Source organism: Vanessa tameamea, chromosome 6 (assembly GCF_037043105.1).
Source record: "Vanessa tameamea isolate UH-Manoa-2023 chromosome 6, ilVanTame1 primary haplotype, whole genome shotgun sequence".
Taxonomy (NCBI): Eukaryota; Metazoa; Arthropoda; class Insecta; order Lepidoptera; family Nymphalidae; genus Vanessa; species Vanessa tameamea.
Window position 1 is genome coordinate 9,393,798 of NC_087314.1, and position 27,023 is coordinate 9,420,820.

The following is a 27,023-nucleotide window of genomic DNA, read 5'->3' on the forward strand; positions in this document are numbered from 1 at the left end:
TGGCTTAGTGATGAGACAGGATGTGTTCAGCAGCGTGGTGAATCGGCTGGGCGTGTGTTGATGGAGCAGAGTAGTCAACTTGTGCGTTAAATCTGAAAACATTTTTCAACCTAATTAAATCTTTCCCCGTGGTCATATTCGATGTTCGTAAATAGTTTGTAAGTAGCGCGTGTCAGTGTTGATACAACACTTTCTCATTCCTTACTTTGTTTTTCATAGCTGACATTTGAATGTATGAACCTTTACATAGTAATCTACTAACTGGAGCATTTCTTACCCGCTGTGCTTATCGGCGTTGTAATGGACGGTGCGTACGGAACCATCGGGCTGGTGCAGACTGTAGGAGCCGGTCACGTGGTCACCATCACGGGCTTCGTGTTGAGACTTGATGTCACCAGTGTGATGGTCTTCTACGTTGTATTGGAACTCGTATTTAGGATGAGACTGTAAATACATGAAGTAAATATTAAACTTAAAAATTTAAAGTTAATATTTGGATATTTTTTAAAGCTGGTTTTTATAAAGGTAAATAAATTCCGCATTTTTTAAATGATTCAACTTACGTAGTAGTCCTGGTGTTCATGACCTTCATTGTGTTGGCTGTGGTAGACTGGAGTTTGATGGTGCGCAATGGGAGCAGCATGGTGTACTATTGGAGCAGCGTGGACGATAGGAGCGGCGTGTTGGATGTAAGCAGCTGGTTGGTGGTGATATACAGGAGCACTGTGGACGGCAATTGGTTGTACGTGGTTGTAGCCCTGGTCGTGAGAGACGTCGTGTCGGATGATGGATTGAGAAGATGTCGCATGGCCATGGCTTTGACCGTGATGCTGCGCGCTTACTGCCATCAGCGAAGCGGCAAAAATGACAACCTAGTGAAATAAATACAATTACTAGGAGACTCTTAAAAAATATAAAGAAAAAATTGTTAATATTTTTGTTTAATTTGGGACTTAAAGTAATTAATTAATTATTTAAGCTCACCTTAAAATTCATTTTGTATTTTGTGATGTGTAGCTCAAATGAGAATGATATGAAATCCAAATTACTCTTGCCTTTTATATTCTTGATGATTTAATAAGTTTCAATGAACGGCTTACGTAGGAACTTGATTACAATTTGTAACTGCAAACGGGTTTATGATTTTTGGATACTTCATAGTTTAATTTGTACGCAAGACAATGAATGACATTATATGATTACAGAATTTAAAAAAATATGTGCCAATTCAACGATGGTATGCTCGTTCCCCTAAAATATTAGCGCTATCTTGTGTAAGTGGAAATTTGGTGATGTGCTTTATTTTTATAGTCCATTGTATAAACTTAGCTTAAACCGGCCTGGCGACCAGTGTTTCTAATTAATAAAAAAATAAAAACATTTTATCGTCAGTAGCGCTTGAAATTTCATTTACAATAAGTTATAGTATAAAAAATTAAAGTACATTGATTTATCAAATGTTCTTTTGTTCCAAGTTTGGGACACTTGGAATAAAAGAACATTTGATACGCATTTAACACGCTGTGTCAAATAACTGTAACCTAATTTAAAAAATATATCCATTTAAATAAAACTTTTTTTATACAACAAAATGAAGCTAACTATGTATATAACTTAGTACTTTTTAGAATTGATATTCTTTAATAAGGTATGTTAGCTAGTATTAATATACAATAAAAAAAAACTTGTAACTTTTATCCCTCAAGCCCTTAAACTAGGGATGGAAGTTAGTATGAGACTTCCAAAATTTTGACGCTAGAGGTCTAAAAATTAAAATAAGGTATCTTTGTTAAAAAATATGTAACCCTTTATAATCACGAAAAAAAAAACGATACTACACGAATTATTGTATAATAGAAAATCACTAAACAGTGAATAAAATTTTCACGTTACGCCCCTGGGGATGTAGCAACATAGCCAAGCCACATATATTTACTTAGGTAGAGAGTGTGTAAAGTTAGGTCTTGTAGAGGTAAACGCACTAAGCGAAGAGTTAGAAGCTTGACTCTAGAAGAGATCTGATAACTTTTGTCAGTGCGAATTATATGGTCTCGTCTTGGCAACATTTTACGAACATTTTTTGGTGGGATAAACTATTAACGTGAGACGCTTTAATTTCGTGTTCTTTTATATATTAAAGGATACAGGTAAATGGCATAAGACATAATTTAAGCTGAGTCAGTAATTTGCTTACATTTTCGTATTGTAATACAGGCTTTACATTCTGAGAAATGCATTAACAATAACTAAAATAAATCCCGTTGCCTTTTTTTTAATAAAGATTTATCAAAGATTATTTTAGCACTATACTTAATGCGACATAAAATATTTGTTAATTGGCTATCAAAACATTTTAATACATTTCTCTTTTGTTTTGAAACGATGTCATTGTCGTCGCTGAAATTAATTAATTCATTATTATTGAACAAAAACTGCGTCCAAATAATTTTGGAATGTTGCTCTTACTAAATGAAAATACATATGATATGAATACTACTTGTATATGTATTGTCATGTACGGCACATAATTTGAAATGATAATCAATCAATTTAAAAATATATAAAAAGCGAAAATTTATTTTTGCTTTACTAACTCTTTAGAATGTTACTAAATGATGTTACCAAAGCAAGGCAAGGCAAATTGAAACATTTAAATAGCAATATAATTTATTTTGTGAATTTATTTTAAACAAATTCCGGTACGATTTTTGTTTTAAATAATGTTATGTAAGCAATATTAAAACACAATCAATATCGAGCGAAGAAATTGATCCACCTGTACGTATACTATGTTTATGTAATAAAAAAATATGTTAGTCGAACAAAAAAAACAATTCCACAGATGAAAAATTTCCTTCTTTTTTGTTTTTATCCTATGTTTATTATAACAAAACTATTACTAAATTAGGAAATATTTATAAATATATCACTAAGTTTTACTTGATTTGTTATTGTTGTAGCATGTTCATTATTCTCTGTTAAACGCTCGTGCGCAATTTTTTGTTTGATACACGCTTATGAGTTAAAATAGCTAGTGTTAAATATTCCCTTTTTAGAATACATAATAGCTTAGGCATAAAAGCTATAGCTTGATAGCTCACTTTGTGTTTTACGGGTCATAATAAGTGCAATATTTTTACTCCGAGGTAAGGCTTTGTGCGCAATAATTCTGAGTATTGTTGTTTGGCGGTAGAATATGGTGATGTGTTTGTGGTACTAACCCAGACAGTTACACAAAGTTCTACCACCAAGTAAATTATTAATACCGATTCAAATGAATATGTGAGCTATCTCGGACTATGAAATTAGATTCAAATTGTCTTTAACATTATATTATTCAAATAAATTCAATTTTAGGACCTCTCCTGTTCTTAATATAAATAAATGATTTACCTTATTTTGAAAATAAGACTTGCGACATTGTACTGTATGCAGATGATACATCCCTTATTTTTAAACTCGACAGAAAAATAAACAACTATGACGTTGTAAGCAGTGCTCTGTCGCGGGTTCTTGGTTGGTTTGACATAAATAATTTGGTACTAAATGCCAAAAAGACTAAAGGTATTTTGTTTTCTCTGCCAAATGTCAAATCAAATTCTTCTGCCGTCATTTTGAATAATGAAAGGCTTGAGGTTGTTGAGTCGACGGCCTTTCTAGGGATAACCTTTGACTCCAAACTTCCGTGGGGCACCGATTTGTATGCCCTAGCAGGGAAACTAAGTAGTGCCATTTATGCAATAAAAACAATAAGAAAACTCACGGACATAAGTACTGCTAGACTAGTTTATTTTAGTAATTTTCACAGGCTTATGTCATATGGAATGTTGTTATGGGGTAATGCAGCTATTGAAATAGTATTTATTCTGCAGAAAAGAGCTATCCGAACTATTTACAATATTAGCTCTAGGACATCATTACGCGAAAAATTTAAAGAAATAGGTGTATTAACGGCTGCTTCACAATATATTTATGATAATATAATGTTTATACAGAAGAATATACAAAAGTATTCCATAAAAGCTGATATACATACTTTTAATACAAGAAATAAGAATAAACTTGTAACCCCTACTTTCCGTTTGCATACAGTAAAGAGAACGTTTTTGGGTTATTGGTTGGTATACGCATATATAATAAGATACCGGGAAATGTAACCAATTTACCATTTACGAAATTTAAAAAGTTTATTAAAACTAAATTAATAAATAAGTCTTATTATTCATTAAAAGAGTACTTTTTAGAAAAAAACGCCTTGATTTAGATTCGGGTTCCATCACAGGACACTAATTATTGTAAAAAAACAGCATTGTTAATCTGTTTATTTGAAAAGAGCAACTATTGCGAGTTTCTTGCCGTTTCTTCTCGCTGGAGGCTACTTTCCGAAACGGTGGTAGTATTTTAATATTGACGATTCAAAAACGCTTCGTTGTGAAGTTTACTTGAATAAATTTGATTTGATTTTGATTTGATTTGAAATACTTTAGATTCTAAAGTAATTTTAACGTGATTTGGAATCGGTGATATCATCTAAAGTTCTAAAAGAATCGTGCGCTGCAAAACGGGTTGTCAAATAACTAACTGTAAAATTATGATCTTAAATCCACTGAATTTTTGTATCTGTGTTTAATAAAGAAATTTGATTAAAATTTTTAATCTTATTTTGTACTATTTGTATTTTCTTTTTCTACTTTAAAACTTTGGAATGCGATCTTTTAGGAACATAAGATCGATGAGGATCGATAAGATCTGTCTTTTATTGCCACTGGCTGGCAGCGATAAGAAGTTTATCTACTATTTTAAGTCCTCGTATACGGATTTGATCAAGCTTGAGAAGTATAATTGACTGAAAATTTATCACTGGCTTTAGTGCAATTGATAGTTGTGGCATACTACTTCGATATCGTTATAGCTTCACGCATGTAGTAAAATAATTCACATGATTTATTTTCCAAAAACTTGTGACAAGATTAGTGACTGTTGAGGAAATCAGAATTTTTTATTGAATTTGTGAACATTTGATAAGAATATTAATAAAAAAGGTAATAATATTTTAAGTTTATTTTATAAAGTAAGCTAATAGTATACATCGAGTTTCCTAATGGCTATTAATGGCTTAGTGATGAGACAGGATGTGTTCAGCAGCGTGGTGAATCGGCTGGGCGTGTGTTGATGGAGCAGAGTAGTCAACTTGTGCGTTAAATCTGAAAACATTTTTCAACCTAATTAAAACTTTCCTCGTGGTCATATTCGATGTTCGTAAATAGTTTGTAAGTAGCGCGTGTCAGTGTTGATACAACACTTTCTCATTCCTTACTTTGTTTTTCATAGCTGTCATTTGAATGTATGAACCTTTACATAGTAATCTACTAACTGGAGCATTTCTTACCCGCTGTGCTTATCGGCGTTGTAGTGGACGGTGCGTACGGAACCATCGGGCTGGTGCAGACTGTAGGAGCCGGTCACGTGGTCACCATCACGGGCTTCGTGTTGAGACTTGATGTCACCAGTGTGATGGTCTTCTACGTTGTATTGGAACTCGTATTTAGGATGAGACTGTAAATACATGAAGTAAATATTAAACTTAAAGATTTAAAGTTAATATTTGGATATTTTTTAAAGCTGGTTTTTATAAAGGTAAATAAATTCCGCATTTTTTAAATGACTCAACTTACGTAGTAGTCCTGGTGTTCATGACCTTCATTGTGTTGGCTGTGGTAGACTGGAGTTTGATGGTGCGCAATGGGAGCAGCATGGTGTACTATTGGAGCAGCGTGGACGATAGGAGCGGCGTGTTGGATGTAAGCAGCTGGTTGGTGGTGATATACAGGAGCACTGTGGACGGCAATTGGTTGTACGTGGTTGTAGCCCTGGTCGTGAGAGACGTCGTGTCGGATGATGGATTGAGAAGATGTCGCATGGCCATGGCTTTGACCGTGATGCTGCGCGCTTACTGCCATCAGAGAAGCGGCAAAAATGACAACCTAGTGAAATAAATACAATTACTAGGAGACTCTTATAAAATATAAAGAAAACATTGTTTTTATTATTTTTTTAATTTGGGACTTAATGTAATTAATTAATTATTTAAACTCACCTTAAAATTCATTTTGTATTTTGTGACGTGTAGTTCAAATGAGAATGATATGAAATCCAAATTACTCTTGCCTTTTATATTCTTGATGATTTAATAAGTTTCAATGAACGGCTTACGTAGGAACTTGATTACAATTTGTAACTGCAAACGAGTTTATGATTTTTGGATACTTCATAGTTTAATTTGCACGCAAGAAAATGAATGACATTATATGATTATAGAATTAAAAAAAAATATGTGCCAATTCAATGATGGTATGCTCGTTCCCCTAAAATATTAGCGCTATCTTGTGTAAGTGGAAATTTGGTGATGTGCTTTATTTTTATAGTCCATTGTATAAATTTAGCTTACACCGGCCTGGCGACCAGTGTTTCTAATTAAAATGTTTCACATATTATGATTTGAGAATAAAATATTATAGTAATCATATGATTTACTCAAAATATGCCTGCGTGATAGAAATCGTTGCTGATGATGATGATCAGTATGGCATACTATAGGATTAATAAAATGAGGATTAGGGCGGGTTTTCTGAAATGATATTTATATAATTATACAAATATTATTAATAATGTACACAAGTAAATCGTTCTCCTTTTTTCTCACACCAAACAACAAATGTTCTGGTTTATTTTTTGGCCTTGGTGAGGTCCTTCTAGATTGAGGTAGGTCTTCTTTTATGTAAAGGGGGAGTCAGCCGATTTAATTAAAGGCACAACGAAACTACCATTTTAGATTCAGTGACTATGGGTGACAATACTGACATCAAGTGCCAACAGTTAATGAAAAAAAAAAAATTACTGTAAATATTCTTGAGAGATAATGAATAACTATAATACGAAGATAATAATTTGGTAACTTTTTTACTTACCAAGAAATAAAGTTGATCCATTGTAAAGTCGTTTAAATGTATCAGACATTTGTGATAAAAATGATCTATGCTTGTAAGATGAAGATTGGTAAGATATTTATTTTCAATTGATTAATACCGAACTTCCTTAAATAATGAGACTTATTATAGTTTTTTTTTAGAACTTTTAAAACCTTGTATAAGGTACGTCCTTATCGTATCTTCTTGCGTCAGATAGATATAGGATGTAATTTTTTTCGCCGTAACTTATTCAAACAAGTTATGACCTTACTTATAAGCATTGTTTAGCGGGAATGACGGCTTTTGAGATGTATTATATGTGATTAGAACAATTTTCAAGATATTTTTAATAGCATTATAGTAAGTGGTCACCACCACTCATTAAACATTAGCGCTGTAAAAATATTAATAATTTCTTATATATTTTTACGCTACTACTGAGCAATTATTTAAAAGTTTTAATGTTTAATTTCTTCACAATGTAATAAATATGTCCATGCAACGCCGTTTTGGTTAATTTCTATATCAATTAAAGCCTTATAAAAAATATGTTAATATCTGCGATTTAACCATAGCTCTGATCAAATATCAAATACGATAGAGGTTTCATTCATTTTTATACATTTTACAATATATTAAAATACTTGTACTTTACTTTTTAAATTAATATATGGTATAAATAAGAATTATTTATACTAAGAACTTAAGGTTTTTTTTATATGACTGGTATGCGGCCGAGCAAATGAGCCACCTGATGGTAAGTGGTCACCACCGCCCATAAACAATGGCGCTGAAGGAAATATTAAGCATTCCTTACACCGCCGGCTTGTACAAATCCCTCACATCAAGAATATACTTCAATCAAAATTGAAAACATCAACTGTATAAATCATGACTACAAGTTTTCGTGGCAATAATGCCTACACTTTCTTGAGTTGAATCGCAATTTTCAATCCTTAATATTTAAAATTAATTATATCATTATGAATATATAATAGTTACTTATGCAATAATTATTATAATAAATATGTATTACGTTTTCCGTATATATTATTTTGTAATTGTAATGTCCTTGTATCTTTTTTATTTGAAACTGTGATAAATTGCTGGATATGTGTTATATAGCTTTTTATGTACCTATTTAGTAATTAAAAAAATTTAAGTTATTGCGAAATAGTTTATACCAAGTTGTCTTTTAATACTTTTATTATAAAGAATAAAAAACAAAGGATATTAATTAATTAGTATGAACGTGAACATATTATTATAGCCTTTGATTATATAATTCAGACTGATCTGTAAAATATGTGTAAAGTTAGAGTAGATACTTAAATAGTGTAAAAAAAAACTGTTTTATTATATAGTTTTTGGATCCATAACCAACAAACAAACTCTAGAGAGGGATGGGCATTCGGGGTAGATGTTTATTAGACATTTCCATGTTTGCCGAGCACGAGTTGATGAATCAGTTAAAATTCATTTTGTCCTTAAAAAAATATTTAATACTAGCTTACTTACCCGCGGCTTCGCTCGCGTAGAATAGGAATATATTTACAAATTAACTTATAATATTAAGTTAATGTAAGACCTCTTTGTATACCACATTGGTGTGTATTTCAGCCTTTAGGGTAGAATATCCAGAAACGCTTAAGTACGAATCAACTCATTTTTAATCGGTAGTCCAAAAATAAAGTTTCGAGCTTCTAACTTCAAAAATGACGGACTTCCAGACTAACCTGTACAAGGAATCTTAGGCGTAAAATATCCAGAAACGCTTAAATACGTATCAACTCATTTTTAATAGGTATCCCAAAAATAAAATTTCCTGTTTCTAACTTAAAAAATAACGGACTTCCATAAAAACGTTCAACCCCTATTTCACCCCTTTAGTGGTAGAATTTCCAAAATTCGCTCCTTAGTGGGTGCCATGATATGTTAGTTTATAAGTGTACATATAAGTTTTATGCTTCTAATTCTAAAAATAACAACACTTTCAACAACTTACAACCTTTCATCCCCCTTTTCAACCCTTTACAGCCCTTTTTTCCAAATAAAAAGTAGCCTATGTCCTTTCTCAGGCTCTAGACTATTTGTGTACCAAATTTAATTTAAATCGGTCCAGTAGTTTTGGCGTGAAAGCGAGACAGACAGACAGACAGAGTTACTTTCGTATTTATAATATTAAAATAGTATGGATAGTATGGATTAATGTGTTGTAAGTAGCATGTTAGCGCACAACTTCATATACAACAGTAATCTATTCAGGTAACTTATAGGCCGATATTTTAGTTCTATACCATTTAGGCGAACTTTCATGGATTTTGTTTTTTTTCCATTAAACCAATTTTTTTGTTCAATTACTTCACAAGACAAGCATGTGGTATTCTTAGTTGAGTAATAAACTTAACTAATTAAACAAAACTTAAATATTTTGAGTAAAACATTCCCATGTGTACAAAAAGTAGAAAAAAGACAAAACTTTACAATGTCAAAGAAACTAATAGGTGGGTAGTTTAGGTAATTAAAAAAACAGAGATGTATTTTAGGCTAGACTTTATTTAAAAAAAAAACATAATAACATTTAAATCTATTGGTTGATAGGATATTATTAAACTGTTCAGTGATGAGACTGGCTGTAATGAGGTTGCTGGTGCTGCGGCTGGATGTGCGTGGAAGGTGCAGAGTGTTGTACTTGAGCGTTGAAACTGTAAAAGATTAAAAAACATTCAGAAAAAGAAAAATCACAACGATCCTTAAAATAACTATAAGATTAGAATATTGTTTTCTTACCCGCTGTGCTTGTCAGCATTGTAATGTACAGTGCGCACGGAACCATCGGGCTCATGCAGACTGTAGTATCCAGTTACGTGATCACCATCACGAGATTCATGTTGCGATTTGATATCACCAGTATGATGGTCGGCTACGCTGTATTCGAACTCATATTTCGGATGCGCCTAAAAATATACAACGATTAGAATATAAGTTAATCTATCGATAAATAAAAAAAAATAAACGAAAGTTACACATTTAAAGCAAAGCCTTACGTAATAATCCTGGTGGCTTTGAGCATATTGATGTACAGGAGTTGCATGGTGAACCACGGGGGTAACGTGGTGAAGAGAAGAAGCAGCATGATGTACTAAAGGAGCAACATGATGGACAGATTGTGCAGCATGATGTACTACAGGAGCAACATGATGGACAGATTGTGCAGCATGATGTACTACAGGAGCAACATGATGGACAGATTGTGCAGCATGATGTACTATAGGAGCAACTTGATGGACAGAGTGTGCAGCATGATGTACTACAGGGGCAACGTGATGGACAGAGTGTGCAGCATGATGTACTACAGGGGCAACGTGATGGGCAGAGGGTGCAGCATGATGTACTACAGGTGCTACGTGGTGAACGACAGGTGCTGCGTGATGGACAGCAGGGGCTGAATGATGAATTACGGGAGCAGAGTAATGGACGTTAGGAGAGGCGTGATGGGCAATTTGAGCTACATGATTTATAGTAGGAGTCGCATGATGAACAACAGGGGCTACGTGATGAACAGAAGAAACCGAGTGATGAGCTATTGGGGCAGAGTGGTGTACGATAGGAGCAACATGATGAACGGCAGGAGCTGAGTGAACAACAGGGGCGATATGTTGAACGGTGATTGCTTCATGGACAGGGGCGGCATGAACCGCTATAGGTTGATGGTACGCTGTGTGATGTCCTATGGGTTCGTTGCTATATCCATGCTGGTTGTGCGAAATGTCGTGACGGATTATTGACTGGGAAGATGTTGCTTGTCCATGTGAGTGATGCTGTGCGTTGACTGCCAATAGCACAGTTGTAAACAGTAAAATCTAAAAACGAAAATCATATTAATATATTTATTTAATTTAATTATTTTAAAGATTCATATGAATATTATGAGTGTACTTACTTTAGATATCATTTTGTGTGCTTATTAATTTGAACTTCGCTATCGAATGATATTCAATACACGAACTGACGCTTTTATATTATGTTTAAGCTTTCATTATGGTAGGACGAGTTTTAAAAATCTTTATAGCCCAGCGAGTAGTAGGGCAAGAACTGGTTTAAAAATTGTGATTGTCTATATTGCAATAATCATGGGTCTTAATATGTGTAAGTATTGATTAGGAGAAAGTAATAATGAAACATAATCGTATGAGAAAAGATATATTACATATAAGCAAAACTGGAGCCTTCGCCAAGCACCCCTCAGGCATATTCTAACGTTTCATAAAATGTATTCTCTTAACTAAGTTTGAAAACGGTAAAAGACTTACAAACTAAAAGAAATTATAATACAAAAGCTAGCACCCTAATAAGAGGTACTGGTTGTGAAGTCTTGGGCCGTTGTCCCAGGTCGGATACACATTATGAAACGCTGTGCCTCGAAGCAGACCATTCGTTGTACCGTTACCATGAAGCATTCAAGTTACATTGTCGCATTCTGTCTTATTCTAAGTAATTATAGAAATAAATAGTCATAGTCTTTTTAGCCGTGGATGAGATGACCGTGGCCAAGAGGTGCGGCTACAGCAATCGGCGCGTGCGCAACGGCGGCGGTGGCGGGATGCGCCGCGTGGCCTTGTCTGCTGACTACAGCGTTGAATCTGAAAAGAGAAGTACATAAGTAGTATTCCCATTTTTTATTTATATATTTTTACTGCAGAATGAAAATTGAATATTAAATAAAATCGTCTCGTCGTCTGAGAATAATAATTGCGTACCCATTGTGGTCATCGGCAGAGTAGTTGACGGTACGGATGGTGCCATCGGGTTCGACAAGAGAGTACTGGCCCTTTACAACGTCCCCATCACGAGATTCCCATTGGCTCTTCTGGTCGCCAGTGTGGCCGTCAGTGACACCATAGTTGAACTGGTAACGGGGGTGGGACTGCAACATAATATTTATAACAATAAAAAATATGTATGTAAGGTACAAATAAGTATGGAATTTGTTATGTTGTATAATTATTTTTGAATCATCATTTTAAATATCTATCGTAAATTCTGACCGTATATTATATGGCAAAGAACCGACTTAAAGCTCAATTTTTTTAAACAAATATTTTTACATCGTTACTTAGATAAAATTCAATATTAGATTACTTACATAAACCTCAACAGGGGCAACGGCGTGGGCGACCGGCGCGTGCAACACGGGGCCGTGAGAGACGATAGCACCGTGACCTGGCATATTTGAATTCAGATTAGAAGATTTAACATAACTATTCCGAAAAAACTGATTAATACGCTATTCAATAAAAAGTAAAGTAATTTTTATTAAGTCGATCTAAAGGCATGCATCGCAGTTAGCTACTATGTGCAATTTTTTACGGCTTTTTCATGACTGAAAACACTCAGTAAGAGCTCATATAATAAGGTGTCTTATCTTACTAAGATTATCTAGTTTTTAAATTTATCTTTAGAGACTGATTGTATACAATCTTACACTACCTAGTCCCAATCCATAAGCTGGTGCGGCCAGAGCAGGACCGACAGCGTGAGTGGCGATGGCAGGAGCTGGGTGTCCTAGTACTATGCTTTGAGATGAAATAGCTCCGTGAGGACTCGCGATGAGTCCACCTTGAGCCACCACCAAAAGAGCACAAGCAACAATAGCCTGTAAAAATGAAAACAATTGAGGTTTAACATGAGGGCTCGGTACTTGAATGGATGTTTTACTAATTGGTTCTAAATCATAAATACAATGATATATATTTTATATTTACAATAAATTAAAATATAAATTTAAAAAATAATAAGTATATATTATTTTTAATAAGCTTAAAATTCTTTAATCAGTAAACAAACAAAAGTATCACAAATATAAAATTCAGATAAAAAGAAGCCGAATGAAAGACATTTCTATCACAAATTGAACGCTTAAAGTGATAGCGTAAAATAAACCCTTACATTATTATATTTATTTACCTTTGCGAACATTTTCTCAAATTATCTCTAAGATTGGAACACTAGTTCACTAAGCACTAGGACTTGATGTGTGCCTAAATCTGAGATACTTGGCGCTTATATAGAGGCTGTACTAATACTATGCCCTATAGGTAGACCTAAGGTCCCGCCTGCGGTGTCGCAGGCGCACAAAACTATGTGACTATGTATTATGGGCGCTGCCCGCAATAATCTAGATAGTAATACATAAAGTAGACATACCTAAAACAAATTTTCTAAAATGAAAAATATTTCAAATTATTGTAGAACCCTAAAAAATTTCAAACATTGTCAAGAATTAAATATTAAGAGATTTAAAAAGTGTAATAGATATTCCATCATTTAAATAGTCGTGAACATTTATTTGTTTTATTTGTCAAAATTAAATAAAATGAAATATAATACACTATTATTATTAATTTTATAAATGTTAACCAATTATCCACATAACACTTTCGTTATTAAACGAGTTAAGAATTGGTTTAAGAACCATAAATTTATACACTTGTGAGTACAGAATATGGAATAAATTAAACTTTGTAACATACGAGTACAGTCCCCCTAATAATTATTTTATTAAAATTTGAATATAATAACAATTACTTAATATTATTACCATTAAACATATACTATAACTATAAAAGTATCAGCGTAAATTTGTTGTTGATAATATTCATCAATATAGATTTTTATTACGAATTGATCCTTAAGGTGGGAGTTATGACTTTGATTTCTTCGTAAAGATAAATTGCCTGACAGTAGAATTAAAATACTATAATTAATGAAAAAATATTGACGCTAAAGAAGTAAAAAAGTGATACCGCATTTTATTTTTTTTCTTTCGAATTCCATTAAGAAACGACTTTATGAAAGAGTTTTGGATTGAGGAGTGAGCGATTCACTATAAGTAAAGGGTAAAGAGGATTTAGCTTGACCGAACCACAAGAAATTTGAGTTCGACAACACAGATGCACTCTCATTATCCGTTGGGATGGCAATCCGAATCTAACGTAGACAGATCAATTGCAGAACAAACAATCAGAGCTGCTTCTAAAGCACAGAGATGGAACACTACTAATTTTCTAACTACGCACTATTATTAAGAATTACTTTACACAAAAACCAATAGTTTTTATTAATCTTGTCTAGGATGTCTAGGATTTGAACTCTTTATCGAGAGTTCTGCTGCCATATAAGTTTACAAGTTAACAAGGCAGTTTTTGGACTCTAATATGTTGCCTAAAATATACTGATTTATAGATAAATCGTCGTTGTTCCAATGTCATATTGCATTAAATTAAAAATATAAATATTTTTATATAATTTATTTAGTTTTATTCTAGGTTTCAATTGCGTTCAAGCCATTGTTCGTTGATTCAGATTCTCGTTATGTATTTACTGGGCTTTCTAGGCTTTATATTATATATTTTAAGCTATCTACAATCATAGTTCGATTTTATATTTAAAAAAATATATATTACAATTTTAAAAAATTCACATAACACATTTTCCTCTTGCTTGTACCAATACAATTAACATATTTACAAAAACTGATATTAATTTACTTCTGATTGGTTACTTATAGTTTTAATCGAAAAGAAACAGATAGTTTTAAATCTATTTGGCATTATGTGTTAAGGTCCGTTTTAAAAGTAGAACACAAATTCTTTGTCGGATGCATGTCCAAATACAATTAGATTTTTCATTCGAGTACAAAATATTAGTGTGCGGAAAATTTCATAACGAAATCAATGATTATTGAGGTAAGTATTATTAGCTCCTGAGAATTATAATAAAGACGTAATATAATTTGCATATATATATATATAAACAAAATAATATAAGTATTTAAAAATGATTAAAAGTCATACTAAAATAAAATTAAAATAAATAAATAAAGCATAAAATTTAATTTTAATTTATTAATCTAGTCACTAAAATTTTAACAACCACGAAAGATTATATCATCAATATTTATTTTGTGCTTGAAATTGAAATTTATGTTCGAGGACAAAAACTCGTTTTGCCTAAATAAGATCGAAAATAGCTACCATTCGGTCCGTTACATCGGAAGATAAACTGTACTACGTGCTTTGAATATAAAATAAGTAACTTTCATTCTATTACCATTATTAGAATTAGAGCGTTTTATATTTTATTCATGCTTGATCCGACGTATTTACGAAACACCAAAGATTTGTCGAAAACGATTTTGACTAGTGAGAAGGTTAAATGACCTGAATTAAAAGGATTACACTTACAAAATAATTATTGTTTTCTATACACAAAACCACACACAAAACACTCATTAATTCTCTTGTTTCTCGACCGCGTAAACCACGTTACGTATTTAATAACCTTCCCAAGTCTAATAATTGATTAAGGCTTTGAACACAACACCGTCAAGACAATCGCAAAAATATTAAAAACTATTTTTAAACGATACACGAAACTATGTTCAATATTTAATTATTATTAGCAAATATTTATTGAAAGTGATGTTTAGGATTCATATTAATAATATGTAACGCGGGTTATACACGTCTACTTACGCAATCAATATTTTTTTTGTTTCAATATATTTTAAAATCTGAGTAAAATATATATATTCGTGATATATGTATATTATACGTATCTTCATAATTTTTTAATCATGAAATAAATTTTCAAATCACGTCTTTTAAATATAAATGCGTATATAGTTTTATAGAACTTACCTTATTATTTTATACGCAGTTGTAATTCCTAAGAAAAAAAAAATATACGGAAAGCCATCGTCATGGATCCGCTTCATATCCTACGTATTAATTAACTTTTTTTTTCACGTTCATTTGTTTTTCATTTCCTTTTTTTATAAGAATACTTTTTAAAGAAAGTGTACGTAATATACTTACTTAAAAGCCATTTTATATAAATGTGTGTATATGCCCTAAGATTGTGTTAAATGAGTCATCGTGTCATTAACCGGCGCCTATGCAAACCTTACTTAACTAGTTATGTTAATTATTGCATTGAAGGTCGAATAAAATGCCTGATGTTTTCGAATTCAAATGCCAAATTATCATGCGAGGCTTATTTTCATACTTCATACTATTTACCAGTATCACTCTAAATTTTAACTTCTTTACACACCTCACATATATCGAGCTATCATTAAAGTTTCGTGACGTATAAACGCTTTAGTTAGATTACCTATATAGGATTTATCGTAAGAAGATGTCCTTCTGACGCGGATCTGTGTTATATGTTATATTAAAAGTGTTCTGGATAAAATTGTCGATTTGACTTTTTCATTTGTCACAGAAGATAGTCAGATTATAAATGACATAATGCAAATCATATTACGTATAGTTTCGTAATATATGTTATTGAACCTGTCATACTTGAGTGAATTTTATTACAAGCATAATAAATCAATCATTAATACTCTCAAGTTCTAGATCTACTAATTGACGCTTGAAATATTAGCACAAATTATATAAGGATAAGAAAAAAATGTTCGCTCACTATATATGGATATTACTTTCATAACGCCTACATAACTATGTTTTTACTGAAATTAACCCGGTTTCGATTTGTCACTGTCATACCTTGAGTATGTTAATTTATATTAGTAAATATTATATTACTTATTGAGCCGCTATACTCTCCATATAGAAATCAATCACCTTCCCATATATATGGGATATAATATGATATAATCAGGGGAGCAAATGAATACTTGGGAACACAATTGCATATTACATAAACATATCGTAGCAATATAATTTCATATATACTAAAATTATAAATACGAAAATACTACGTAACTTGGTCTGTCTGTCTGTTGCTTATTCACGGCCAAACTTCAGAACCGAATATGATGAAATTTGTTAAGAAGTAAGCTTGAACTCCAAGGAGGACCATTGGTAACTTTTTATGTCTTACATTCAGATGTAAGGCATAAAAAGTAACTACCAACCCCTAAATCGCGACCAAAGTCACGGGTGATAAATAGTATTGGACATTCCTTTCCTTTGAAACATGTGCAAGTTGACATTAATCTAAATTATTTTCGAAATCCGTATCCGTACTTTGAGAAGTAATCGAATCATACAAATATACGGCGCATACTATATTTGTTATTATTTAAAATGCCATCAATATTTACACGAATTACGTGGAAATTTTGACCAATACGAATATTGAATATGTGTCATAATAAAACATCACAAGGGTAAAATGATTTAGAGAGAAAGCATATCCAAAATACTGATAAATTAAATTCATAACCGCCCCGCCGCAGCGACTTAGTGGAACTAGTTCACTCTCCCAGCTTTTCTTCTCTGCGGATGTCGTAATATTAAGAAAAAGTCATTTTCGTTAACATGGAATGGAATATTTTCAACCTGGCATTTAATTTTTACTTTTATTTTTAATCACATTGTTGTTTTCGTATTAGTGATTACTTATGAAAATGTAATTCAACAATGTCACGTTTGTTTAGCATTTGTATTTGTAAGTAGAGATATTACTAGTGACAAAAAATGTTTATTTAAATCACTAGGCTACAAAGAAATAGTATTGAATATTTAAACGCATTGAGCGATTGATCTGACATTATTCAAGTAAATTTCAATGCAATGTATTCAAAGTTATTGACCTAATAAAATATTCTATCGCAATAAGTAATGAAACTCTATTGACCATGAGTATAATGGAATATTATGGAAGGAAATTTTAACAAAAAAACAATTATATTTAATTTTACTTTTTTTTGACATTCTTAATTATAACTGAAGATTTGTGAACTTGTTTACTTGCGTAACTGCCTTGTCGTACTAGTGTTTAGCGTATAAAGCTACACGACACGATATGGTCTTGTCTTCTTGCTATCGTTTTTGCAAGGACATCTGGGTAGGTACCACACTCTCACCGGATATTCTACCACCAAACAGCACTGCTGTGTTCCGGTTTAAAGTCTGATCAAGCCAAAATAACCACAAGCACAAGTGACATAACATTTGAGATCTCAAGATTGGACGCAATTTGGCGATATAAGGAATTACTAATATTTTATACAGTGCTAATTTAATGTACCGTCACTTAACATCAGGAGGTCATCTTTCTATAAATATTATTAATAAAATCTTCGGGCAGGATAGTAAAAATGTATCGAGTTTTAATAGTAAAAACCCGGAAATTGGCAGTGCTTACTCTTCCATACTCGGTAAATATTATAAAGTCGTTAATCGTACAATAAGAGCAATTACAATACGATCGCCCGATCGATTGCTCTTATTGGATTGTAAGAGTAAGCGTTTAGAGAGTACACTTGTATTTGCGCGCACTCCTGTACTCGTAAACTTTAGGAATATTATGTACTACGCAGTTGGGTAGTGTCCTTTGAGAATTGCTGTTGTGTTCAGGAAGACATAATTTATTTATTTATTTACTTAAATTACTTGAACTACTTGCACTAACTGGATGATCATGTATTAATTTATAAATTACAATAAATATAAGGAAATATTCAATAAATATAAAACAACATAAATAAAGATTAAATTATTTAATAATAGTAGTATATTGCAACAATAATGTTGTGTAAAATTAAATATAAATAATATATAAAATCAGTAATTATTAGGGTCATTGTATAACCTCATGTATGAATATTAATATATGAATACTAATGAACCAATTATATTATATATTACTGTTTTAATAATTATATAAACAAATTCAAACGAGCTTAAAATAAATGTACATGACGTATTAGTATTAGGTACATTTACATGCCGGTAATAAATTATTGTTTTAAATATAATATATATTGTATGAATGATTCGAAAGAAAATAAAAGATTTTTTGTTTATCATTATTATAAGAAAATTATATAATTTCTCAATTATTATTAATATAAAAAGCTAAGATCACATTTATATTTTTATATTTGTTTTTTTTATCAATGAGAGAAATGTTACCATAGAACTCTGTATATTCAATAAACAATATACTTATAATTATCATCATAACATGAAAACCAATTATACAATCTCATTTTAATAACCTCATTAAGCGCTCAGTAAGTTGTAATATATTTAATACGTTAGAATGATACGGATTAATAAAAGGGTAAAACGAGAAAGAGTGTGTCTTTGGTATTGCGACAATGGTTGTCGTGTCACGGCCGCGCCCAGTGGTGAATGTTCACGACCACATGCGTATATTGAATAAAACATAACACCACTCGTGAGACAAAGTTGAATTTGGAACACATTCTGGCCTTATCTAGATCATTTTGTACTAAACTATTATTAGAAAACGTATTTATAAAATATTAAACTTTAACACATGATTGCGCGTTTAAATTGTATCGCTGCGACACGTCAATAGTACGAAAACCATTGGGATAAGACTTCAATCATTAATCGGTATTTAAAATAAGCGCTCGATAATAAGTAGGCACAAATTAATTTGTTGCAAAAAAATGTAAACGTGAAGTAATGAGTTTTCTACCACGCACGTCGTCGCTCAAAGTGCGTAATTTATTCCTATCTTCCTATATGTGGAGAATTTCTATTAATTTAAGTAATTAACAGTTTCCGTAACATTATTAAAGTTTTTGTTACATTATCGTATACCGTTATAAGTTGACTGAATTTAATGTACTAGGATGTCCGTTATTTTTCGGATATGGAACACATTCGAATACGTTTAGAATTTTTATTTAAAAAAATATAGACTTTCACATTTACCTTGCGAACTATTTAAACAAATCGAACGGTTTTCGCATTATTTAATTTTAACATTCACTTTCAAGTCTTTCGTGCTAAGATAATGTTTCAATAATGATCAGGCCACCGAGATTGTCTGTTACTGTATTTAATTTACCTAAGTTAACTAACTCAAATTCCAATGGAAATTCATTAATCAATGCAATCTCTTACATTGATTTTGTTCCTAATTAAATTACTATTAAACATTAATCTTCAATACGTTTATTATAATTTTTTGTCATATGTAGGTGTAGTCAATAAATCCTTTTAAAATTTATAATTCGTTGATGGGAATTTTTCTTTCATAAATATATTTCTGAGATTTTGTATGTATATTAAAACTTGTTTTTGATTTGTGTGTATATTAAAATGATTTCCAGTAACACCAGTTCTTAAATCACTTGACTTTTGAATTATAATCATATGACTGTGTTGAAGTACTTTCTAAAACTTTTGAAAAAGGAACAAATTAAAAATAAGAAAAATCTAAATAAAATAGTATTTACATAAAATGACATTGAACGACTTCTTATTCATAATTGAATTGAAAATTATTTTATAATTATTATTTTTTAAATAAGACAAAATTTCTCATTTCTTCAAGAAATAAAGATTTAAAAAAAAATAACGAAACAACTATATTTATTGTTATTTTATAATTAAAATTACTTTAAATATAATTGTTAATGTAATTGTTTTTATAACATTTATGTAAATGAAAAATGTAAATAGCTGTGTATGAGTGAAATACTTTGAACGTCCTTGTGAGGTAATACGTGGCCTACACACCCGTTCGCTCCAGTTTCATTACTTTCACTATCATTGTGAGATCGGTTGCGCAAGCGCATTTAACTGATATTGCCCTGTCAAAACTAATTACCTTACCACGAAACAATTGCATAATTAAAATATGTTTTTATAATGTTTATTTGATCCACTATATTGAGTGTAAGAAAAAATTATATGTTTTTTTACATATAATTTTTTCTTAATAATAATCAATTATTCAAATCAAAATAGTAGAACAATAATAATGAAAAAGAAGTTTAAATTAAAAGTGTAATAAAAATATAATATGAATTAAATTAGCAGAACGAGAGTTGGTACAGATTTCAAAATAAAAAGCATTAACAATAAAGGTTTTATTAAATAATATCATGGATCAGTCATAATTTAAGAATTAAATTAAAAAAAAGTCAAGATTTATGTTACCTTATATGCTTGTATAATTCAAAAGAAACAAATTAAAAATATTTATCAGAGATGTACAATTTTAGCAATTTCTATAATAATGTTTTAAAGATTCTTAAATAATTTAAAAATGCCAATCAATAAATAATGCCGAATTTTACCTAAACTAGTTTGTAAATAACTTATATATCGAATATGTCTAAAATATTTATCGCAGGCTTCTTTTTCTTAACGATTTTTCGTACTACCTCTTTATGATTGCCCCGTGGGGGCTTATGATACCTGTCATCGTCATAATTATCATCATAACCCTCATCTATATCTGGTTGATATTCAGAAGATTCTACTGGTCTATAAGGTTTTTTGACCTTTTTCTTAGGCACTAAAACATAATCGTCGAGATCTTCAGCCTCAAACGGTTCAGGATTTTTATGAGGTTTATATTTCTTTTTAGGTCTCGGAGGAATGTAGTCAGAATAACTATCTTCTAATTGCACATCTGATAAGCCTTGGTGACCATGTTTCGTTGATGTCCATGAAGTATATTCTTCGGGCTTTGAGGATTTATACTTCTCATTGTGCTTATACATTTGTATAAGTTTTTCCATGTTAGATGAATCACCGACGTACTTATCAAAGTCATTATTGTAAGAGTCTGACGTCAAAGAAGGATATTTTTGCCTTCGAAAGTCTAAATCTATGTTGGTGTAAAGATTATTTTTCTTTTTATGTTTCGTTTTACAACTTGGATCAAATTTAAATCCTACATGACTGTGTGCCGTTGTGTCAGAATCTAGATCTTCATGTGGGTGCTTGATACTGAAGCTGTGAGTATACTCACTAGGTTCTAAATCGGTTGGGTATTTCGGTCGTTTCATTAATGAATAATCTTTAAATAATGATTCGTATGGATGTCGATTCCGTTTTTTGTCACTCCCTTTGTATGGTTGTTCTACATCAGTGTCCTCTGAAAAGTCATAATATCTGTCATAATCTCTCAGAACTTTATCTTCCATAACACCGTCATCAGCTGTTAGTTCAGGTGGTAAGCCATCATTGTTGGCTGATGCCGTAAATCCAGAATTAGGTCCAGAAGAGTATTCTACAGTTCTCATAGAGCCATCTGGTTCTATTACACTGTAATGACCTACGGATATAAAAATAATGTTTAGCTTATTTCATAAAAATGGTACTGCGTTCATTTTGATCATAAAAATATAATTATAAGCAATATAACGTCTAAGCAATATTATGAATAAATATAATTCGTAAATAATAGTATATTTAATTATAATAGTTAAGTATTAACCTTTAACAGTGTCACCTTGTTTAGCTTCCCAAACAGTCTTAACATCACCGGTATGAGTATCAGAAACTCCATAGCCAAAGGAGTAATTTGGATTATCCTAAAAAGAAAAAAAATACAATATAAATTTATGAGTAATCAACTAACAGTCTCAGACGACTTTTAATTATTGACGTTCTTGACAGCAAGAAAAAAGCAAGTGAAGAATTTGTGAAATGATACCTTGCGTGCATTGACTCCGTATTTTACTTATTATGACGATTCGTTGCATGTCTACTGATTATACTTTAGTATTCTGAATAATCAATGAGTCTTTTTATAGTTTCCATAAACTTGGAATGCAACTTGTGTAATCAAGGCGAAAAGATGTGAGAGTACAGATGTCAGTTCGTCTATCTAATAGCTACACACTTTCAACGCTTTCGTTTACGCTACGCTACTTGAATACGGTTATATTTTTTTACTATCAGCTAAATTTATTGAGACTCTTTATTACTCGCATGACATTGATGTATTACACGTTTAAACTTTCATGATAATTTATTAATCTTAAGAGTGAGCATCGAAGATGTAACACGAACCGATTTAAAATAGCATTAAATAAATTTTGTGTAACATAATCTTAATAATATAGATTCATTATAATAACAAATTTTATAATAAAAAAAAAAATTGTTCAATAAAAACTAAAATTATCTATACTTAATAATATACAACATACAAAAACAAGACTCAACTTTTAAAGTACTTTCAAAAACAAAATCAATAGTAAAACTAACAAAATTAAAAGCAAACTATGTAAATTTAAAAATAAAATTTAAGTATAAAAAAAATACACATAGAAAGTAGTCCACATGATAAAAATTAAGCTCGTATAAGTCGAGTGTAAAAAGTCTATATTTATTTCTGTAATAATAGTATAAAGTCTATTGAAAGCGCTAATATCAAGAAGCACAAGTCCGATTTTCAAATTATTCCTCCGTTAGTTCACCATTTTCTTGAGAAATAATCCGACCATTATGAATTCACGTATTATATCCAAAATAAATCTAAAGCGTGCCCGTGTCACACAAATGAAACTGCATAGCTAGTGTAGATTCAAAAATGTCAATCGAAGGATATATATGTATGACGTAATCATCGAGTATAAATCATTTAACGGGTTTGTGTTTGTAAACATAATTCGCCAAAAGTCACTCGCCCGCGGCCATCTTCTCAAGTTCAAGATGAGCGAGCCGCGCGCGCTTGCGCATCGCTCAACTCAATGTCAATGACGGATCGTTGACTTTCGTTTGTTTCCGCATTACACGTTCACTTTTCATTGGAAATTATATAACTTCTGATCGAAAATTGTTAATTTAAATTTGAACATATGTATCGAATTACTTTAAGGATTTTATGGTCTATAAAACAACCTACTCGCTCTGAATTTCTCCCAGTACGATTAGGTTTATATTAAAAAAAAAAAGTAATAATGTTTTACGTAATAGTATTTAGAAACATAATCAAACACAATATATGTTTTGTCGGCAGTTTGCGTCACAAAGGCTCTGGAAACGTCGAAATTCTAACTGACGCCTACATACTTTAAATCTAAGCGCTTATTACAACTTATTAATTATTATGTCACCGTCGATACTTATTAAGAATAAATAAAAACAGCAACTGGTTCATAATTTTACCTACTTTAAATCTGGTTATGGGGAAATATGGGTGAACGATACCAATACTGGTCCATTATATTTCGACATCGACTCACTTTCAATATTTGCGTATCCAACGACATAACATAACGAGTATTTCGTAAATTAACCCGCTTGTTGAAAACAGTTCTCATTTAGTCGGTATCCCATAAACGGTAAATGATTTTAGGCTATGTTTGATCATATTGTATGTTATTAGAGGTTATATAATTTTAATTTATGCACAAATAACATTACCTTATACGCGTGTTAAGCGTTAGCCCTGATTATAAGTATATTTGTAGTTCAATTCTCATAAGGTTACCTAGTAGAATTTCAATACAGAATAACCGCAGCACTATCTGTACCCCAGATTTCATACTCTTTCATGCAACTGTTACGGATTTAAGTCAAGACTTCTGGTAATCAAATGATTTATATTTTAGGGATCATATTTTGAATGATTTTTTTGTTTTGTTTATTTTTAACTAGAGAAATAACATTTTAATTCCTAAATATTAAAGAATATCATCCTATGTATATCTAATGTTTTAAAATGATGTACGTCTGTCTGACTTGTTGATATAAGTAAAGTACCGGACAGATAAACTTACTTTAACAATTAATTGAGATAATTTATATAAATAAATAAACCAAACGATCATTGCTATATTTTACATTGTAACGTTACTTAAACAATAAATAAAAACCTTCATTAGAAAAAAATACAATTTAAATTCTTAATTTAATATGAAAACTATTTATATATTCTTTTTAATAATAATGTGAAATAGATACAATAATAACAAAATAAATCAACTATACTTACTTCAACGGATGGTTGGTGTCTTATAGAGTCATCAATAAAATGGTCTTCTTGCTGAGTTGATAAAAATATATTCCCTAAGATAACCTGGAAAAAATGGAATTATAATGCTTATAATTTTTACTTTACAAAATATTGCTTATGAACTAAAACAGCGTTGTAAAGTTTAATAAGATAAGACTATTTTATTAAAATATATTTTATATGAAAAGCAAAATAAAAAATTGTAATAGTTGTGATCATTTATAAGTTCAGAATTAACATTATGAACTATTGAATTAATTTTCAAACATATAAGAATTGATGTGCTTTATATAATATACTGATTTATCTGTAACTCACCAACAGGGCTAGTAGCTTAGCCATAATCACTCGACCACTATGCAATCAAATGCACCATGTAATTTATCCTTCACTATGTTTTAAACTTAGATGTATATATATTTTTTATTTTTTAGCAAAACATTGTATAAACCTGTCCATATCCAAGGTTGAGGCTACACGAAGACGGCATGCAATGTCCATCACTTACTTATTTATAAACGCACACCGTCATACCTGGACTATGCGTATGAATACATACAATGTGCACACATTAATAACTCTCGTCACGTAGCTAGGATGCCTTGTTTAATTACTTTATTGTGTATAGTCATACTTACACTAATGTTCCACCCCGGATAGAAAACATAATACGTTTCCTTAAATCTAAGATACGATTAAGAATTAATTTTAACAATTATTGTTTTTACAAAAAACTATTTTAAAATAATAAAATATGAAATCTTTTTTTAAATAAATCTGGCTGGATATAAAAGCGAAGCGACTGGTTCAGGAAAAACATTTAAAAAGGAATTAATTATGCGATATTATTAAAAGAAGAACCAAGAATTGTTAACAATTGTCTAATGTTCTTCGTAGTTATGTAATTTGTTTTTTAAGTACTATTAATCTAAAAAGTTTTGTTTTAGTAAGCTGAGTTTAAAGTCGCATGTAGAGACATGTTATTTTATGATCTGCATATTGAAAAAGATATTAGTAACACCAAACTATTTCATAAAAAATAGACTGTTTATATATTCGACTATTATATATTAATATACTCCTTCGATATTTTTTGCGCACTACCTTCCGTGTAAATTTATAGATTTTTTTTCTTACAGAGTTCTTACATTTCAATAGATATGGAAGACGAAAATTATTATAACAAGGAGGCCGTTTTAGATGAGATAATTATTTAATGTTACGCTTAATAACAAAAATAGTATTAGTAGAAGCCTTTTTTATCGTAAAAGACTTTTAATATTGAATTCATAATTTAACATTATAATATGATTGTTACATAAATGATAATGATTTTCAGTATCCTTGAAAACCTTATATTTCTTTTTCCTAAAGCGATAAAATGTAATCTTCTCAATTTGCGAATTAAAGACAATATATTATTATAACGAAAGACAATAAAAGCTTTTATAATTGGTAAAATTAAAAAATCATTTAAATATATCACCTGTACGGCACATTTGGATAAAAGAAGGAAGTTATGAATTATTTTAATATCACTTACAATATCAGAACGTTTTCGTTTCAAAACGCATCTAAGCATGCAAATCAACGAAAGTGAATGCGTTAGACGTAATAATTGCGTGTTCTCAGATACAGTTAACGCATACCGCTGTAAATCGTTGTCAAGATATTGCCTTAATAATATTTTATGTTCCTTGTGATTTGACGCCTTATAATGAAATATAAATATTTATTATAGATAGACGTAATTTATGATTCAAAGAAAAAAATGTCGTTATTTATTTACAGATAGATATGATGAAACAGTTTTTGTTTCATTTATAATAAAAATTTAAGATATGTAAAGGGTCGTCATAGAGAAACGTTTTTTTTAAACGACTAGGACATATTTATATTACATTTTTAACTCTTTCGGTGTCACAAGAAGTGTTCGACTCGTCTGGGAAGACTACTTCTTTTATTTGATAATAATAGCTTCAAACGTAAAATTATTAAGACAGTACTTCTTACTTCATCGTACTTGATTTGTAATATATAAAGTTGGTATTAATTAATTAACTTTCGAAATAAGAAGTCAGTACTATTTTATTAATATAAAAATAAATTAAAACACTTGGAAAGGGATTTCTTATATTTAGCTGTAATGTCTATAATCTAAATAGGGACGTACTTAAGCTCTTTTTAACAATATCATACATTCTGTATTATTTGTAGAGTTAGCTCGCGCAGTGAGTCCCTGAATGAACTCCATTATTAATAAAAAAATACTTTATTTGT

At 30.8% G+C, this 27,023-nt stretch overlaps 5 protein-coding genes and 1 long non-coding RNA gene across 6 annotated transcripts in view; 1 reads left to right on the top strand and 5 right to left on the bottom strand.

Annotated features, from left to right (window-relative positions):
• LOC135193335 (uncharacterized) overlaps positions 1–27,023 on the top strand; it is a 375,120-nt gene that overhangs the window by 222,630 nt on the left and 125,467 nt on the right. The gene's annotated exons all lie outside the window — the stretch shown is intronic.
• Positions 5–1,050, bottom strand: LOC135193329 (cuticle protein 8-like). Its single transcript, XM_064215190.1, has 4 exons — positions 985–1,050; positions 564–872; positions 278–444; positions 5–92 (listed from the first exon to the last, which is right to left on the bottom strand). The coding sequence occupies exons 1-4, from the start codon at positions 994–996 to the stop codon at positions 5–7; spliced, it is 576 nt and encodes a 191-aa protein (XP_064071260.1). The 5' UTR covers positions 997–1,050.
• On the bottom strand, positions 5,031–5,976 carry LOC113393284 (cuticle protein 8-like). Its single transcript, XM_064215192.1, has 3 exons — positions 5,676–5,976; positions 5,390–5,556; positions 5,031–5,204 (listed from the first exon to the last, which is right to left on the bottom strand). Exons 1-3 carry the CDS (start codon positions 5,958–5,960, stop codon positions 5,117–5,119), a joined length of 540 nt encoding a protein of 179 aa, XP_064071262.1. The 5' UTR covers positions 5,961–5,976; the 3' UTR covers positions 5,031–5,116.
• On the bottom strand, positions 9,545–11,033 carry LOC113393314 (histidine-rich protein PFHRP-II-like). Its single transcript, XM_064215178.1, has 4 exons — positions 10,912–11,033; positions 10,016–10,831; positions 9,759–9,925; positions 9,545–9,673 (listed from the first exon to the last, which is right to left on the bottom strand). The coding sequence occupies exons 1-4, from the start codon at positions 10,921–10,923 to the stop codon at positions 9,586–9,588; spliced, it is 1,083 nt and encodes a 360-aa protein (XP_064071248.1). The 5' UTR covers positions 10,924–11,033; the 3' UTR covers positions 9,545–9,585.
• LOC113393329 (cuticle protein 7-like) lies at positions 11,159–13,097 on the bottom strand. Its single transcript, XM_026630149.2, has 5 exons — positions 12,936–13,097; positions 12,459–12,624; positions 12,115–12,191; positions 11,729–11,895; positions 11,159–11,611 (listed from the first exon to the last, which is right to left on the bottom strand). The coding sequence occupies exons 1-5, from the start codon at positions 12,945–12,947 to the stop codon at positions 11,494–11,496; spliced, it is 540 nt and encodes a 179-aa protein (XP_026485934.1). The 5' UTR covers positions 12,948–13,097; the 3' UTR covers positions 11,159–11,493.
• LOC113393468 (uncharacterized) lies at positions 20,842–25,242 on the bottom strand. The gene is made up of 4 exons (XM_026630356.2): positions 25,062–25,242; positions 24,723–24,806; positions 22,215–22,311; positions 20,842–22,052 (listed from the first exon to the last, which is right to left on the bottom strand). Exons 1-4 carry the CDS (start codon positions 25,083–25,085, stop codon positions 21,088–21,090), a joined length of 1,170 nt encoding a protein of 389 aa, XP_026486141.2. The 5' UTR covers positions 25,086–25,242; the 3' UTR covers positions 20,842–21,087.